The following is a 15612-nucleotide window of genomic DNA, read 5'->3' on the forward strand; positions in this document are numbered from 1 at the left end:
ACCCCTTTGCCCTATTTCTCCAAGTACGAGAGAGGCATAAGTGCTTAGGTACTCTATCTGCCTATCTAAATATAATTAATCGAGTCTTTTATACCCTTAAATAAAAGGCTACTAAGGGCTATGTATTAAACCTTTTTGGAGTGCTGATTCGTTGATATAAGTGGGGTATATATATACTCGCGCCTCTCTTGCGCCTCGAGGGGTGGCAACGGTTTTAATAATCCGAGTCTTGTGCAATGGTTACATTGGACCAAGTACACTATAACTACATTAGGTATGTAAGAGTATTCGGCTGCGAGGCTCTAACTTATACATGGCCAATATTCAAAACCCAACAGCTTTTATGGAGCCAACTTAAAATGATTGTAGGAACCACAGTCTCCAGCACATCTCTCCTGAGAATTCTGCAGGGTGTGGCCGTAGCGACGAAATCACCTGAAGACATCCCGTATCGAATTATACAAAGTGTCTGTCCAAGCGCCGCTAATAGCCATGAAAATGATATTGCTCTTTCTTTCAGCGGCTGGCGTACCGCTATCGAAACGAAAATCTCCGACGAAGATACTCGACAGGTTGCTAACATAGGGCTCGCTATTACATATCTCCGTGAGCTTTATACAAGAAAAGGAGGTGATGCACACGAAGCCGTAGGCGAGGCTGACCTTATTCTCATCTGGGAACTGATTCGCAACGCTCTCACTAGCAAGCTGCTCACAAGGCAATTTTGCACTGCCTCTCGAAGCGCCCAAGGATTTACCGCGGTGGCCCTCTGCAGCTTAATCAAGAACGGGAATATAGACGAGCTATTCCGGCTTCATGTCTGGTTACCGGACGGGCACAGGGGAAATGCTGACGTTGCCATCCATTCACATCAAGCGTTTGCCCAGAGTTGGATCTTGGCTGGCGAAGGGACGGACCACTCGTACAAAGTTGAGCACGTTGAAGATCCAGAAGCTGCCACTCACTCCGAATATGCCCTAGCATGGAGTGACGGTAAGAGTTCGGGAATCAACTATAAACCAAATGCGGCATCCTCAACTATTACCAATACTAAGAAATTAGCTCGTGCTGTTCCTCTAGGGACAAATATCCATCGCCGAGGAATAAGCTACACGATTCCCGCAGCCCAGTACCACTGGACTGAAGTCGCGCCCGATCGGTTCCATGCTACCCTTTTTGTCTTCGACTCGCGACGAGGATTTGTCCGAGATGCTGGTGTTCTCGGTCCCAAGGACGGGGATGCTTTCACGCAGCTTCGTGATCCTGCCGGAGTGACACCAGAGGCCTTGGCGTTAACCGTCGATGCCGTGAGGTCTTGGGAAATATTTATGCATCAGGGGCAAAAGCACATTCACAATGCTGAATGGGAACATGCGCTGCGAGCTTTCAGCAATGCCCTCAGCCTGTGTGATAACGGCAACAACTTCCCCAACAAGGCTTATCACACGCGTGAGGTTCTATACAAAATTGGGCGTGTCGACCGATGTCTCGGTAGATACGAAATTGCTAGGGACACTCTAGAAAAGGTTATAACTGATATTGATATAGACGTGAATGTGCTACGTGTAGATTGCGTTGGCGAGCTAGGAGTTGTCTATCGAAATCTAAACAATCTCACAGATGCGATGCGCATGTTCGAGATGCAGTACCATACAGCGAGGCAACTAGGTCTCGAAGCTGAAGCCTGTCGTGCCGTTGGAAACCTTGGGATGGTGAACTATCAGATATCTCAGCGGGATCACGACGACAGAACCCTTGACTTGGCAATTGTGCAACTTCAAGAGCGCGTACAGCTCGCTCGAAATATCCAACAGTCATTACTAGCAAAAGGCAAGTCTAAAGAATCCAGCGCCATGAAAAATGGTAAAAATTGGGAGATCATCGGGTTATCCCGTCTCTCGCTTTGTCTCTCAGCTCGGAATAAGCTGGAGGAGGCAGTGAAAACAGCTCAGCAAGCACTGGCCCTCGTAACGGGATTTGGCGATCCAACAGTGGTTGCTCTAACTCGCTTCTTCTACGGACATGCGCTGCGGCTTAGCGGACGTCTCGAAGAGGCTATGGAACAATTCAATACGTACACCGGGTGTACACCCGCCATCGCGCTCTGCAAGGAACCTTCGGAAGAACATTTAGGGTACTTGAAAGAACTGGTAGATGCCGGTGTGGACTTGGAAATCATAGACGAGCATGGATACACGGCACTGGATTATGCCGTATTCTGTGGAAATAACGAGTTTAAAGAGGTCGTAATCAAAGGCCTACAGCGAAGAGCCAGCGAATACGAAATCGAAGCTTGGCTCATGGGAGCGAGGCTTCGTAAAAGTTATCGCAAGCTATTCCAAGAAGTACTCCGACCTATTCTTATAACGCGCCGCTACGACGACTGCTGCATGCAGAAGCTGCGCAGCGCATACGCCCAGTCTCTCCGCGCTGACGAGGAGGCTAAAGCTATGTTCTCGGGGTTTTCCTTTTTGCCCTACTCTGCGTTCCGCTCCCTCGGTAGACTCCCGAAGCATGCCGATGGGCTAGTCAAAGAGTTTACGGATGAGTCTGGATCGAAGGAGTATAAGAATTCCGACTTTGTTATTTTCTTTTCGTATAGGTGGAGAGGGGCTTCGTCGCCGGACGATGAAGTCAATACGCAGTATAAGCGGATGCTGGCTGCTACTGAGGAGTTTTTGAAACTGCATCCGTCTATTGATAGGGCGAGGATGGGAATTTGGCTGGTGAGCTATGGCGGATTAACTTCATCTCAACCCTTGAGCGTAAATGCTGACTTCTTTGACTATAGGACTGTGCTTGTATAAACCAGAGCAACCCCATGCCAGGCGTCCATGCCTTGCCCATGATTCTCACCCAGTGCGATGCCGTAATCAGCATAGCAGACGACACCTACTACGAAAGGGCGTGGTGCTCGGTGGAGGTACTTCTAATTCAGACGTTGAGGAAATCATATGGGCTGCATTTGTGGTGCGAGCAGGTGCACGCGGATTCGGAAGAGAAAACATTGACTTTGAGAGACGGACCCATTGGGTTGGAAATTTCGGTTGCGTTGAAAAAATTGAGTTTTGAAGAGATAGATAGACCCAAGGTGATGTTCTTGGAGAGACAGAGCAAATTGCTTGGATGAATGACGGGTTACGAGTTAATGAACTGTCTGTGTTATAGGGGGGCAGAAAGGGGTAGGATAGAGATATGAAAATTAACGCGCGTGGCGCTGAGATATGAGATACGACATAGCGAAGCAAATTCGCGCCAATATACAATCTTTTTTCTTTTCTATCCTTGCTCTCGTCGTGCTATATACAGTTCTTTGCCCGAGTAGCTGTGGCGTACCTATTTCACATATTCAAGCTCATAATCGTCCCTCCATATATATACGTCAGCGACTTATAACGCCCCCTATTTAGATATATTCCGTCAAAGACGGCAACACACTCGTATACGCGGTCCCGGACGGCGGCTCGATCGAGTACATGTAGTCAGCCCACCAGGGACCGGCGCCCCACCACAACCACCCGGTCCTATTGTTTTTTTTTATTAGTTCGTCGTTTTAACACTATGAATAAAGGGGGAAAGGAGGGGAATTAATTAATTCCTTACCAGACGTCCGAGTTCTCCTCCAGGTGGGCCAGCAGGCCCTGGACGGCCTCGATGCACTGCGCGTTGGCGCCGCCGGCGGTCTCGCCGATCACTCCCTTCTTGTTGTTGGCCTTGAGCCAGGCGGTGGCGTCGGCGAGGCGCTCTGCGCCGATGGTGCCGGATACGCAGGCTTCGGATGTGCCGGAGCCGTCGGTGTCGAGGTATTGGTGCTAAAGGGGGAGGTAGGTTAGTTTTGTAATAAGGAGAAAGGGGGGGAAGAGAAAGAGGGAGGGGGGTGAGCGTACCATCTCGTAGATGATCTTGTCCTGGGGGTCGGTTAGTTGACCCATGGCCTCGGAGGTGCCGCTGGAGACCTGCGCGGGTTGATTGTTAGCAACAGTAACAGCGACGACGACAACAACAGCATTTCCATTTATATATAACGAAGACGGAGGAGGGAGTGGAAAACTCACCCAATGCCAAGCCCCGGTCCACGAGTTGCCCTCGACGAAGATGTACTGGGAAGTGGCGCCGGCGGCGCGGATGGCGTCGATGGCGGCCTGGTTGAGCTGGCCGACGAGGGCGTTGTCCTCGTCGTGGAACTCGTTGTTGGTATCGAAGATGACCTTCTCGTTGGAGGCGTAGCGCTTGGCTACCGTCGTCCACCACGCGCCGAAGCCGGATACGTCCGTGATGATGTTGCTGTAGTATCGCCCGAAGTTGTGCGGGTCTATGACGGCGTAGGCGCCCCTGGGAGGGAGGTTGTAAGTATGGGGAAGAGGATAGGGAAAAGGGGGTGCTGAGGTTAGACTAACTGGCCGGTGACAAATGTGACGATCTAGGGAGTTAATTAGTTTTTCTGTGTGAAATATAGGCACGTGGCGTTAGGACTTACGTCGTCAAGGCCGGCGGCGTAGGTCTCGTTGACGGTGCCGGTTAACGTGTTCGGGATGATACGCTCCCTAGTTCATTGTTCAGTATCACTTGTACCTAGTTTCATTTTTTATAATAGGTTAGGTAGGGTAGAAGCTAACATCATGATGGGGATACGGAAGGTGTTGAAACCCTTCTGGATCAGGGTAGAGATGGCAGTGTGGTCGGGCCAAGTGTAGTCCTTGCCGAGTTGTCCGGGAAGAGCCGTATTACCGAATTCGGCTCCCGACTCGCTTACGCCGGTGAACTGGAAAGGACTTGCGCGCTTCTTGGTCTGGCTGGGCACCGCGACGGCGCTGGAGATGGCGGCCGTAGCCACGAGCAGATCGGCGAACCTCATGATGTCTAGGTATCTATCTATTTATCTAGACCAGACTAGACTAAACTACTATGAAGACGAACGGCGTGGGGTGTGGGAAGCAAGACGAGCTACTGTAGCTACTCGACATCCATCCACGTGGATTTGTTCTGCCTCTTATACTCTAAGGGCGGAAGCCGACGCTCCGCCCCACGTAAAAGAGAATGGAAGCATAAACAGCTGACGTCTGGGCGCTAAAGGTAATTACGGCGCGAGGGGATCGTGCATCTACGGATATGTAGGCCACATTGAGGCTCATATTGAAACTATTCGTCCCTCGCAGGACCCAGTGGGGGGGTAGTGTACTGTAATAAAGCCTAGGGCGAGACTCTGCATCGGAAGGGCATAGCGGTGACCGGCAGCTTGGCCCGTGATGCTTGAATTTCGGATAGGTAGGGTAGTTTCTTTTTTCGATGCCAGGATGCCAGACCCTTGCAAGGGTGTGAACATGGACATGGGCCCTGTTTACATAGGCAGTATGTAGTCTACGTAATTTTCGTCATGGAGCTACGACATGACACAAGAATGAACAGGTACGTGTAAACGTAGAATATGAAGAAGAACAAGAAGAAGAAGACGTAGAAAATATAAGGGCCGAAAGGACGTGATAGCAGAGCTCTCGTGAAGCTCGTTGCTGCTTCCAGGGGGGCGGGGCCTAGCTCTCCGCACATATATTAGGACTAGGTCATGCTAAGGTACGGCTTCTCCCGCGTGGCGACGGAAGCTTATGTATGTACTCTTCAGGGGTAATGAGAGACTCGTCACTCGATTGCTAAACTGGCCGATAGCCAACAGGGGTAAATGGGGAAAGACAGCTACGTTCCCGAATGGTATTGGGAACGCGTCTGGCTTTGGCTTCACGACTCGGGTGGTGTTACTATGTAGTGTTGGTGTTGGACACCGTTGCTTTGATTATGGGGACTTGGACGCGGGAAGTCTGGATTGAGCAAGTCGAATTGTGTAAGAGACCAATCAGAATAGACTATGTATTTATATACGTCGACTTCACATGTGTCTTTTATGGTTCTATATAATGAAGTCAGCCAGCGAGTCATTGAGCTAACACGGGGTTCAAGTAGTTAACTTAGGTAGAAACAACATATACACTCATATTTTACTAGGGGAATACCTCTCGTCTTATTAAGACCTCAAAGTCGAATTGTGCATAACTCTGGGGTGTTCTTTGGATAAAACGAAGCGATGCACTTGACACGGCAACTTAAGTTCCCGTTTACTTATTTCGTATGGATCCGAGGAGACAATTGCAAAACTGAGAGGGTATACTGTAAGTCGATAACCGCATATATTCAAATTCAGCAATAGAAGCCCTCGAATAGGTGTTCTACCTTCAATATTTATTTTGAATAATGAACCTTTAAGACAGGTAAATGTTAAAAGTATCTTGTAGAAGGTACGAAGTACAAATACCTGTTAAACTAAAATAACTGCCCCATAAATGGAACTAATATCACGGAATAACACTAATCCGTTATCGAGTCCTCGCCTACTCACGATTCGGGGATATGCATTTACCAAGTACATGATACATCTGCATAGAAATTATTGCGACGAGCTGCTCTCCTCCATCACCAGCATCAAATTGTCCAAATCCAGACAAAATGCAGCCGACAAGGTGGCTCTTGAAAGGCCGATCCGTATGGAAGGGTAAGCCAGCCATTTCCAATATCCCTCTTTCCCCTTTTCCTATCCTATACTCAAAACGCAGTAATAACTAAACTAACCATCACCCACCTCCAGGGCCGCACATCGTACCGTAAGACATCCATTCATCCATTCATTCATTCACCCAATCCCACAACTCTAACGCACCCAACCCACCACAGCCTCGCCATCGTGCGCCCCCGCCCAGGCGAACGAGTCAAGCCGATCCGCACGCAAGCCCGCGCCGCGACCATCCTGCCTAGTTTCGTCGGCCTCAAGTTCCAGGTGTACAACGGCAAGGAATACCACGACCTCGAGATCACCGAGGAGATGGTCGGCCACAAGCTCGGCGAGTTCTCTCCGTACGTCCCCATGGTTAACTCTCCTCTTCTAATACTAACATAACACTAACTTTGCTCCGTCTAGGACGAGAAAGCCTTTCATCTGGTCACGACGGTAAACCAAAATAGGCACCATGAGGTGTAGGTATCCCGCGGCGTTCTGTTGTTTTCAGGTGGGGGGGTCTTTTACGAGTTTACTGTCTACTGTATATTACCTATGCGCTCACACGACCATACATACCATTAGAGAACACGCAAGACACGCCAATTCGTAACGCTTATCCTTGTGCATTATACGCAGAGCTAGTAACCAGACGGCCGCAGCCCATCTTCTAATTGTACATGTACAACTTCAGGGCGCGACTGGGCCGGGTTCTGAAGAAAAAAGAAAGAAAAGAAAAGAAAAGCCTATTCCTAAACGCCAAACACCTTTTTCCCTGAATGTCACCTTCCGTTCCTTATGTGTAGGCCTTCGTGGATTCTGTTGCTGTCCCGTGAAAAATAGAAATATAGCAAGGCCAGCGGCTTGTGTAGTACAACGTCAAAAGTTTCTTTGTGAATATCCAGGTATGGCTTCAGGTTCTGCCGATGACGTATTTCCTCGCGCCCGTTGTGATGAGAGGACCGGCAGAAGCTTATGGACGCCTAAGCGGGATGAAATTGGCGGATATTCATGTTGATTAATAAGCTTCAAACATAGCTCGATGTTTAACGGTAGAACTCGCTTCGCTTGACGTTGACGCCGTATTCGCCGACGGCCATACCCAGATCCTCCATGGTAAGGACCGTACGGTTCTGGCTACCGCCCTGGCCGCCGCCGCCGTAACCCGCTCTCTGAATACCCAGCGGCCCGCCACGTCCTTGATCTTTGGCGTTGGCTTGCGCTTGGCCCGGAATCTGGAGTCCTGCGGCGGCACCGAGGTTGCCCATCGGGTTGTTCGCGCTGGTGTTGGACGCGCGGATGCGGCTGTATTGGTAGGCGTCGGCGGCGATATCGGCGACGAACTTCTGGACCGCAAGAGCGATGAGGCGCGCGAGGCGCGGGTCGGTGTGGGGTGGCGGGGGAAGACCGGATTTTGTCATGTAGTAGTTGGTTACGGCATCAGGGATCTGTAGGGTGGTTAGCGCATCTTCTATGACCGATAGTTGGCCGTGTGGTGCTCACGATAGGTGCGTAGTCGTCCATCTTGGTTAAGAATTCTTTCAGCGAAGTGTCTTTCCGTGTCGGCATCTTAGGTTCCGAAGGCATGATGGCCTCTTCCTCGTTCTGCGAGGCGACGGGAGGGGCCTGTTCATTTTCTGTGGGTGCGCTTGCCATATTTGCGGAGTCGAGAAAGTCGAGTGTCACGATTGGATGAATCGACGCCCGAGTGATCGAGGAATTCTTTCGAAAAATTGTTCAAAGATCGTAAGAAGCAAAGCACTCGATCGAACGAATCGAGAGAAAAAAAAAAGAAAAGAAAACGGTTCAGAAACCCCAGAATAGTGGCCTGAGCTCGGGTGGGGTTAACCACTAAGTCGGTTTAATTTAGAGTTCCAATAGTCACCTTCGACTTAAGTCGTTCGAATGATTATAACGGCGAATAACTCATACGTCTCGCGATGTTAAGATGACGTCGTAGCCTGCGTGGACGAGAACCGAGTTCGCCTTGGCGAAATAGACCAATATCAAAAAACCCAGTTTCCAAATACACGCGTCTATCCTGCGTCGCTTATCTAGAAGGAGTCGCGGGTGGTTGTCTCTAGATGAACTTGAAAAGGTTGAAAAGGCTGGATGAATTCAAGTTCAATGAAGTTGACAGCTTCGCGGTCCGTTCGCAATATGCAAGGTCGATATCATGTGGGTCTCTGATTAGCCTCATTTCTTATCAGCTTATCCCCCAGTATGCCAAGATTTAAGGCACGGATTACCTAACGAAGAAGAAGAAGTACGAAGTACCCCCGTACCTTTCCATCAATATCACAGATCACGTTCAAAGCACATATAAATATCATGCGACGTGTTGAAGGTAGAGATGCAAGAGGCAAGCCGGATGAATTGTTTATCAAGAATTAACTGTGCCTATTTTGCGTGGATAGATATAGTATGACTTCGTAAGTCAGAAGGTATTTAGAAGGGCTACGAGGGTCTTGTGCCAACTCAACTCTTTGCATTTCTCTTAAGAAATCTCACCATCACATTCTCTCTAATTCTAGAGTTTATGCTTCCAAGTTTCGTTTGATACAATTTGATTTTCTTACAACCCAAGCAGAAAAACCCCGGAATGTACCTAATATATAGTAAGATTGGCATTCCGACCAGAAACTCAATGTACCCCGCGTACAACTTGCTAGGTGCAGGGACCTTCCAATAATTACCGATGTAGGTGCACAGGGGGCTATAGGCTCAGTTGATTTGTCCCTCGCCTAGTCCGGGTCATTCCAGCAGGTTGCCATTCGGTATTTTGTACGCGGCTTCCGAATTCCCTTGTGCTCAGGGCTTTTGATACCATAAGATATAGAGATAGACTTCTCGGCCTTCGCAACCGAACGCGCTCGGGGGCCATATGATGGGTTTATGATTTAGTTCCTAGTCTCGTAGCAATACATCGGTATGTCTTCATCCAGTTCCCACGGGCTCTGGGCGTTGAGAAAATACAAGCTTGTACTTGACAATTTCAACCACCTCCAGCTCCTCCACCGTAGAAGAACTCGATGGCTCATCAGCCATCTCTACGTCTTCCCCCGACTTGGTCCGTTTTCTGATAATAGCCATAGCTTTCGGTAGCTTCTTGGCTTCTCCAGTGAGTCTCTGATGCTCACCCACGTAAAGATGAATCTGCTTCATCCAAGCAGTGCTAGAAGAATCTTGAGTTTCTGGGTGATAGTCTGGAAATACGAGCCGTCCGATAGTTACTTTTTGGGTATTGTCCTCATTATTTTCAGGGACATTGATAGTGCCTTGAAGCTCTAGAATAGCCAAACCGGAAGGTGTCTGTAGAAGCTGGGGGAGCGGATTTTGACCAGCGGTTTCAGTTCCGTGACTCCTAGGGTGTAACTTAATAGAAGAGGCCATTTTAAGAAGACTACTAGGTAAGGTACCTTAGCAGCTTCTCACCATATGGAGGCAGTGAGATGAAGGGCAGTCAGGCAGATCATAAAGAATTAAAAATTAAGTGGATCCAGTCAGTACGTACCGCGTCTTGAAGGACATTGTCAGATTGTACGCGTTAATGGGATTTCTTCGGAAAATTAACTTCCTTTATCCTTATCAGAGATTTGATCGCAGTGGTCCATGCACCAGTAGCCCTAGCGTGTCCCCACTCTTCTCGCACGCAGGAAAAATGGGATTAGGCGAAGTAAATCCACACAACAAGTTTGAACCTTTTTCCAATTCCCATTAATTTTTCGGTGTGTTCTCACGACTCGACTTCATCCAACAACACCCAACACGGTCGACCCGCGACAACCACCGCCGAGATGAAGCTGAACATCTCTTACCCTGCCAATGGCAGCCAGAAGCTCATTGAGATTGAAGATGAGCGAAAGCTCCGTGACTTCATGGAGAAGCGCGTACGTGACACCTGAACCTCTCTCGTTGATACTCTTGCGAATTTTCGAAAAGCCTCCAATCCTCTTCGATACCTTATATACCAATATACAAGCATCGAGAAGGCATCATGGACATTGGTCGCAACCACTATTATTTGAATGCTGGGAAAACTAACATGTATACTACTTTAGATGGGCGCTGAAATCCCCGGCGATAACCTCGGCGATGAGTTCAAGGGCTACATCTTCCGCATCACCGGCGGTAACGACAAGCAAGGTTTCCCGATGAAGCAGGGTGTCATGCACCCTACCCGTGTCCGTCTCCTACTCTCCGAAGGCCACTCCTGCTACCGCCCCCGCCGCACCGGTGAGCGCAAGCGAAAGTCTGTCCGTGGCTGCATCACCGCCATGGACTTGTCCGTCCTCGCACTTTCCGTCGTCAAGCAAGGCGAGAACGAGATCCCCGGTCTGACCGACGTCGTCCACCCCAAGCGCCTCGGTCCCAAGCGTGCCACCAAGATCCGCCGCTTCTTCGGTCTCAGCAAGGATGACGATGTAAGTACACCTTCATTCGTCATCGCCTGCTCGGTCGTTGCTTCTGCGGGATGAGAGAGAAGAATCCCTGCAATGAATACCACCGAGTAGAGTCTGAGAGGAATATCGTGTTGTAAGAACACCCAAAAGATGGCTGATACCCCGGTTTTCTCCGTTATATAGGTCCGCAAGTACGTCATTCGACGAGAGATCCAGCCCAAGAAGGAGGGCAAGAAGCCTTACACCAAGGCCCCCAAGATCCAGCGCCTGGTTACTCCCCAGCGCCTCCAGCACAAGCGTCACCTTATTGCGCTCAAGCGAAGACAGTCCGAGAGGGTCAAGGATGAGGCCGTACGTTAACCATTCCAAATATTCTTTTGCTACGTACACTAACAACAATTTATAGGCCGAGTACGCCCAGATTATCGCTAGGCGTGTCGCCGAGGCCCGTGCCCACAAGGCTGACGCTCGCAAGCGTCGCGCAAGCTCTATGCGCAAGTAAATACCTACAGGCGTTTGGTCGGTGTCTTCTGGTTCTTGCATTAGGGCATAAATCGTGGCAATGGCTTTTGCAGGGATGATCGGTGGCTGGTCCTGAGATAGGCAAAAGCCTCACATGAAATGTATTCCCGGAACACAAAAAATTATGATGAAGATTCCCAAACCGCCGTTTTATCCGTTTTATTTCTATTTTCCAAAGTTGTTAATGCTGTAACCCCGTATGGGTACTCATGATGCTATGTGACATAATGCTTCCTTATCCCAAGCATGTTTTTTCCAAATTCGCCGTGACCCAAGCTAGAAATCGCCAACATTGCAGTTGATGATGCGTGTATATCCGTAGTCAAATGCAATACAATAAATAATGAACTCCGTACTTATATGACCTCGAATTTATGCTCTACGGTCCCAGTCTTGGCTCTTCGCATAAGCGATTCCCAAATGCAATCTCAAACTCCCGAAACCATGGAGTCCACCCTGATAGATCCTCTAATAACGCACATATATCTTTAGCAGGACATTCACCTGCCACATTCTTCTCCATCCCCTCGACTCGTGCTCGCGCGAGCAAATACGCATCATACCGGAGCGTGTGTAAATAGGAAACTTGTAAATTTGTCAATATGAAAAGCCCTCGTGATAAGGGGAATAGGTATATATATATATATATATATGAATATTTCTGTGTGAAGACGTACCTAACACTCTCTCCGTTGTGAGTTCGTCGGATAGCTTCGGCTATCGTAGGGCTCACGTCGATGACCCGGAGCTTCTTGCACCGTTGGACCTTGTCGCCGAGGGGCACGGTATTTGTGACGACGATCTGGCTCAGGCAGCTGTTGTTGAGGGTGGTGATGGCGTCGCCGCTTAGGATGCCGTGGGTGACGACGGCGATGACTTCGCGGGCGCCGTGGTCTTTGACGGTGGCTGCTGCTTTGCTGCGAAGGGGGGAATATTAATATTGTCATTCGTTCGGAGAGGTTAGGGGGTAGATAGTGGTGCTTACGCTAAAGTACCGCAAGTGTCGGCCATGTCGTCAACTAGAATTGCAACTTTGTCTACTACGTCACCGACGAGCACCATCCTACCCACGACATTAGGGCGCGGGCGCTCCTTGTGGATGAGCGCGAAGCCGCGGTCCAGACGGTCGGCTATGGATGTAGCCCTATCGCATCATGTCAGCTTCTCCTCGCCCATGTCGTCGGCGGCGCGCGCATAATAATCGACCTACCTCTTTGCACCGCCCGCGTCCGGACTGACAATAACCATCTCTTGACCGGCAAGGTTCTCCCGAATCCATCGCAAGACGCTCGGTTCGGCGTATAGATTGTCGACGGGGACGTTGAAGAAGCCTTGGATCTGGGAGGCGTGGAGATCCATCGTGATGACGTGATTGCAACCGGCGGTCTGCAGCATGTTGGCGATGAGCTTGGCCGAGATAGGCGCCCGACTCTTATCCTTCTTATCCTGCCGGGCGTAGGGGAAATTAGGTATGACGGCGGTGATGCGCCGGGCCGAGGCCGTACGACAGGCGTGGATCATGATGAGAAGCTCCATCAGGCCATCGTTAATGTCGCCCGGTGCGGTAGATTGCAAGATGAAGACTGCATAGAGAAGGGATGAGTTCATGACCGAATTAATCGCGTAGATCTGCTATAGGGGTGAGGCCGTACCATCTTCGTCTCTGACTGACTCGCCGACTGTGACACTCGTTTCTTGGTTTGAATAATTCAAACTCATCGTCTTTGCGATCTCAACGCCGAGCCTAAAATCGCGAAGGGTTTGTTGTTAGCCAATCCCATATCCAGTTGCTTCTTGGAGCGTTACTGATCTCCAATTTCGTCATTCGATCGTCCGAAGGGAAAGCCACCAATAACCGAGCAACTCCAATTGATACGGTTGTGTCGTCCAAAGGTAGGGAAGGATTCAAAAAAAGAAACATACCGATCGGCTACGGCCTTGGCTAAGCTCGGATGGCTGTTGCCCGAGAGCAGCTTGATTTCGTTCGCCATGTCGCCCATGTTGATCAGAGAAGGAGGGGAAAGAGACCAGGCGGTGCTGGATGCTCTAGTTACTTAATAAATAAAAAGTTTCGATCCCGCAGCGTCACAAGCAAGGAAAAGGTTAAAAAAAAAAATTCTTTTGAGACAATGGCTCTGATTCTGATGCAGTGCCACCGGTCAAAGTCCGAGCCACAGTCCAATCGGGAGGAATCGCGGGGTCGTTTCGAGCTATTATGGTTGGACGAATTGGACCGAGGGGTCTTTGCGCAAGCTTATTTCTTTTCTGCTGCAAGTGATAGGTTGTGGCTGGTGTAGGTATCAAATAAGTATTTTCTTTTCGGCGAGGGACAGGTCGCGCACACGTGGTATAATCGGGAAGTTCTCGAGAGGCTTGGTAGCACAGCCAGGGGAAGAGATTTTCGGAAGAGTTAGGACGAAGGGTTCTAGATTTCGTCAACTAATACACGACATATGTAGCGAGAAAAAAAAAACCTTATGTTAGGCCATTTACGTAGATCGCCTGGAATATGTACGTCCCAAAGACAAGGGAAAAAGTCTGTTTTTGATTCCGCGCTAAATTAGGCGCTTTTCTTTTTAGCTCAACTTAATTTTAGAAGCTAGCCCGCATGGGTATGGGGTATATGTCTTCGTTTAAGTTGTCAAAGCTTCTTATAGTTACTTTTAACCTTCTACATTGCTTTAGACAACTTAGACAACTCAACTTGAGAGCTCTTATTCTCATAAGACACCCGAATGAGCTGTACGTTTTTAATGAGACTCTACTCATATGCACGGACTAATCTGATCGAGACATAGCGTAGAAGAAAGAACTGTTTGATTCATAGCGCATCATTGCACATCCATCTAGAGTTAGATAATCCGTCGGAGACATTTTTTACGCTGGAACTCTTGGAAATTATTATGCGAAATTGATAAGGAAATGATAAGTAATTGATAAGTAATTGATAAGTAATTCATCAATAAATGATAAGGAAATTGATAAGAGAATTCATCAAATGATAAGAAAATAATTGGCTGAGATTCATCAAAACATTATGCGCTACAACCTTACCTTTCTCTTTTCTCCCATAAACTTTCCCATCAACGCGAAATACCAATAGGAAAGCGTTATGGATTCTGATGAGGAAACGAAGGTCTGCGGCAATTGCCATCGTGAAAAAAATATTGACCAGTTTGTTTCTCTTCGTCAAGCCGACCGCCAAGTAGCGACATGCCTTAGCTGCCGCGGCATTAAAAAGCGACCGGTAAATCTTATGGATATCTTTTATTGATCATATTAATACTGAATCTTTTTAGGACCCCCCAGCTGCTACAACTGCGACTCCAATTGCGCCCCGACGCAATATCACCCATTCGGTGCTTCAAGAGAGGTATCCTCAAGGTGGGCATGTGCCAGGTGACTCGCCTGCGACGGACGCTGCTCGCCAAGAGCTTAACAACATCCAGCGCCGCCATCGTGTGGAAAGACGTGGTGGTGAAGACCCTTCACAGACCCCCCGTTTAGAAGACTTGATTGAGCATCATCGACCAAATCCCGAGAACCAGCTTCAGGATGATTTAGAAGCTGAGGCTGAGCCGGTTGCGCCGCGTGGGAATCGTGGGGGAGGAAGGCCCCGCGGACGCCCTCGTAAGCATGGTCCCTCACCAGCCGTTGTTAACGAGCCAAGACAGCGAGGGCGCCCTCGCAAAAATGCAGCCGCTGCTAACGAGCCGAAACAGCGAGGACGACCTCGCAGAAATAGCCCTAGCCCCGAGCCAGCCGCTGCTAACGAACCGAGGCAGCGAGGACGCCCCCGCAGAAACAGTCCTTTACCACCCGCTGCTAACGAGCCTAGGCAGCGAGGACGACCTCGCAGAAATAGTCCTAGCCCCGAGCCAGCCGCTGCTGACGAACCGAGGCAGCGAGGACGCCCTCGCACGAACGGTCCTCTACCAGCCGCTGCTAACGAACCGAGACGGCGAGGACGACCTCCGACGCGTAATCCAGCTGGTCGACCTCGCAGACAGGATCGATCACCTACCCCCTCTTCGTTCGACGACCCGCCGAATGCATATAACGGAAACGACCAAGAAAGTCCTCTAAGCCCTGACGAGATTGCCCTGAAGAGAAAGTTTGACCAAGCCTTAGCGGACGAGAAGATGCAGG

The 15612-nt window shown here is 49.4% G+C and overlaps 8 protein-coding genes across 8 annotated transcripts; 4 read left to right on the plus strand and 4 right to left on the minus strand.

Annotated features, from left to right (window-relative positions):
• Positions 1 to 359: 359 nt before the first annotated feature.
• Positions 360 to 3130, plus strand: F5Y00DRAFT_260958 (uncharacterized protein; the record flags this gene model as incomplete). The annotated part of the gene is made up of 2 exons (XM_048011111.1): positions 360 to 2726; positions 2792 to 3130. The coding sequence occupies 2 exons, from the start codon at positions 360 to 362 to the stop codon at positions 3128 to 3130; spliced, it is 2706 nt and encodes a 901-aa protein (XP_047866159.1).
• Positions 3131 to 3248: 118 nt separating this feature from the next.
• Positions 3249 to 5048, minus strand: F5Y00DRAFT_233969 (glycoside hydrolase family 5 protein). Its single transcript, XM_048007372.1, has 7 exons — positions 4617 to 5048; positions 4478 to 4544; positions 4398 to 4420; positions 4056 to 4332; positions 3888 to 3956; positions 3604 to 3812; positions 3249 to 3524 (listed from the first exon to the last, which is right to left on the minus strand). The coding sequence occupies exons 1-7, from the start codon at positions 4853 to 4855 to the stop codon at positions 3407 to 3409; spliced, it is 1002 nt and encodes a 333-aa protein (XP_047866160.1). The 5' UTR covers positions 4856 to 5048; the 3' UTR covers positions 3249 to 3406.
• Positions 5049 to 6439: 1391 nt separating this feature from the next.
• F5Y00DRAFT_233972 (ribosomal protein S19/S15) lies at positions 6440 to 7158 on the plus strand. Its single transcript, XM_048007373.1, has 4 exons — positions 6440 to 6538; positions 6632 to 6647; positions 6718 to 6897; positions 6962 to 7158. Exons 1-4 carry the CDS (start codon positions 6493 to 6495, stop codon positions 6993 to 6995), a joined length of 276 nt encoding a protein of 91 aa, XP_047866161.1. The 5' UTR covers positions 6440 to 6492; the 3' UTR covers positions 6996 to 7158.
• An 88-nt stretch (positions 7159 to 7246) lies between these two features.
• On the minus strand, positions 7247 to 8406 carry F5Y00DRAFT_44413 (transcription initiation factor IID, TAF10 subunit). The gene is made up of 2 exons (XM_048013669.1): positions 8042 to 8406; positions 7247 to 7986 (listed from the first exon to the last, which is right to left on the minus strand). Exons 1-2 carry the CDS (start codon positions 8192 to 8194, stop codon positions 7585 to 7587), a joined length of 555 nt encoding a protein of 184 aa, XP_047866162.1. The 5' UTR covers positions 8195 to 8406; the 3' UTR covers positions 7247 to 7584.
• A 532-nt stretch (positions 8407 to 8938) lies between these two features.
• Positions 8939 to 10065, minus strand: F5Y00DRAFT_233975 (uncharacterized protein). Its single transcript, XM_048007374.1, has one exon. It carries the CDS (start codon positions 9929 to 9931, stop codon positions 9476 to 9478), a length of 456 nt encoding a protein of 151 aa, XP_047866163.1. The 5' UTR covers positions 9932 to 10065; the 3' UTR covers positions 8939 to 9475.
• A 172-nt stretch (positions 10066 to 10237) lies between these two features.
• F5Y00DRAFT_44456 (ribosomal protein S6e) lies at positions 10238 to 11640 on the plus strand. The gene is made up of 4 exons (XM_048013670.1): positions 10238 to 10428; positions 10600 to 10962; positions 11125 to 11292; positions 11348 to 11640. Exons 1-4 carry the CDS (start codon positions 10336 to 10338, stop codon positions 11441 to 11443), a joined length of 720 nt encoding a protein of 239 aa, XP_047866164.1. The 5' UTR covers positions 10238 to 10335; the 3' UTR covers positions 11444 to 11640.
• Positions 11641 to 11683: 43 nt separating this feature from the next.
• On the minus strand, positions 11684 to 13675 carry F5Y00DRAFT_44464 (ribose-phosphate pyrophosphokinase 3). Its single transcript, XM_048013671.1, has 6 exons — positions 13387 to 13675; positions 13116 to 13207; positions 12674 to 13046; positions 12449 to 12607; positions 12141 to 12380; positions 11684 to 12048 (listed from the first exon to the last, which is right to left on the minus strand). The coding sequence occupies exons 1-6, from the start codon at positions 13461 to 13463 to the stop codon at positions 12021 to 12023; spliced, it is 969 nt and encodes a 322-aa protein (XP_047866165.1). The 5' UTR covers positions 13464 to 13675; the 3' UTR covers positions 11684 to 12020.
• An 802-nt stretch (positions 13676 to 14477) lies between these two features.
• On the plus strand, positions 14478 to 15346 carry F5Y00DRAFT_44498 (uncharacterized protein). The gene is made up of 3 exons (XM_048013672.1): positions 14478 to 14710; positions 14763 to 15093; positions 15186 to 15346. The coding sequence occupies exons 1-3, from the start codon at positions 14576 to 14578 to the stop codon at positions 15206 to 15208; spliced, it is 489 nt and encodes a 162-aa protein (XP_047866166.1). The 5' UTR covers positions 14478 to 14575; the 3' UTR covers positions 15209 to 15346.
• The last annotated feature ends 266 nt before the right edge of the window (positions 15347 to 15612 follow it).

Source organism: Daldinia vernicosa (assembly GCF_022497035.1).
Source record: "Daldinia vernicosa strain CBS 139.73 unplaced genomic scaffold F5Y00scaffold_16, whole genome shotgun sequence".
NCBI lineage: Eukaryota > Fungi > Ascomycota > Sordariomycetes > Xylariales > Hypoxylaceae > Daldinia > Daldinia vernicosa.

Coding starts and splice junctions, on each gene's coding strand:
- F5Y00DRAFT_233969 (XM_048007372.1), bottom strand. CDS start 4,855: ATGAGGTTCGCCGATCTGCTCGTGGCTACGGCCGCCATCTCCAGCGCC. Junction 4,421..4,477: donor ACGCCGCCGGCCTTGACGAC/GTAAGTCCTAAC, acceptor TTAACTCCCTAG/ATCGTCACATTTGTCACCGG. Junction 3,525..3,603: donor GAGGAGAACTCGGACGTCTG/GTAAGGAATTAA, acceptor AAAAAACAATAG/GACCGGGTGGTTGTGGTGGG.
- F5Y00DRAFT_233972 (XM_048007373.1), top strand. CDS start 6,493: ATGCAGCCGACAAGGTGGCTCTTGAAAGGCCGATCCGTATGGAAGG. Junction 6,898..6,961: donor AAGCTCGGCGAGTTCTCTCC/GTACGTCCCCAT, acceptor TGCTCCGTCTAG/GACGAGAAAGCCTTTCATCT.
- F5Y00DRAFT_44413 (XM_048013669.1), bottom strand. CDS start 8,194: ATGGCAAGCGCACCCACAGAAAATGAACAGGCCCCTCCCGTCGCCTCG. Junction 7,987..8,041: donor TGGACGACTACGCACCTATC/GTGAGCACCACA, acceptor ACCACCCTACAG/ATCCCTGATGCCGTAACCAA.
- F5Y00DRAFT_233975 (XM_048007374.1), bottom strand. CDS start 9,931: ATGGCCTCTTCTATTAAGTTACACCCTAGGAGTCACGGAACTGAAACC.
- F5Y00DRAFT_44456 (XM_048013670.1), top strand. CDS start 10,336: ATGAAGCTGAACATCTCTTACCCTGCCAATGGCAGCCAGAAGCTCATT. Junction 10,963..11,124: donor GTCTCAGCAAGGATGACGAT/GTAAGTACACCT, acceptor TCCGTTATATAG/GTCCGCAAGTACGTCATTCG. Junction 11,293..11,347: donor AGAGGGTCAAGGATGAGGCC/GTACGTTAACCA, acceptor AACAATTTATAG/GCCGAGTACGCCCAGATTAT.
- F5Y00DRAFT_44464 (XM_048013671.1), bottom strand. CDS start 13,463: ATGGGCGACATGGCGAACGAAATCAAGCTGCTCTCGGGCAACAGCCAT. Junction 12,608..12,673: donor GACGCGGGCGGTGCAAAGAG/GTAGGTCGATTA, acceptor ATGATGCGATAG/GGCTACATCCATAGCCGACC. Junction 12,381..12,448: donor GACACTTGCGGTACTTTAGC/GTAAGCACCACT, acceptor CCCCCTTCGCAG/CAAAGCAGCAGCCACCGTCA.
- F5Y00DRAFT_44498 (XM_048013672.1), top strand. CDS start 14,576: ATGGATTCTGATGAGGAAACGAAGGTCTGCGGCAATTGCCATCGTGAA. Junction 14,711..14,762: donor GCGGCATTAAAAAGCGACCG/GTAAATCTTATG, acceptor GAATCTTTTTAG/GACCCCCCAGCTGCTACAAC. Junction 15,094..15,185: donor AAGGCCCCGCGGACGCCCTC/GTAAGCATGGTC, acceptor GAGCCGAAACAG/CGAGGACGACCTCGCAGAAA.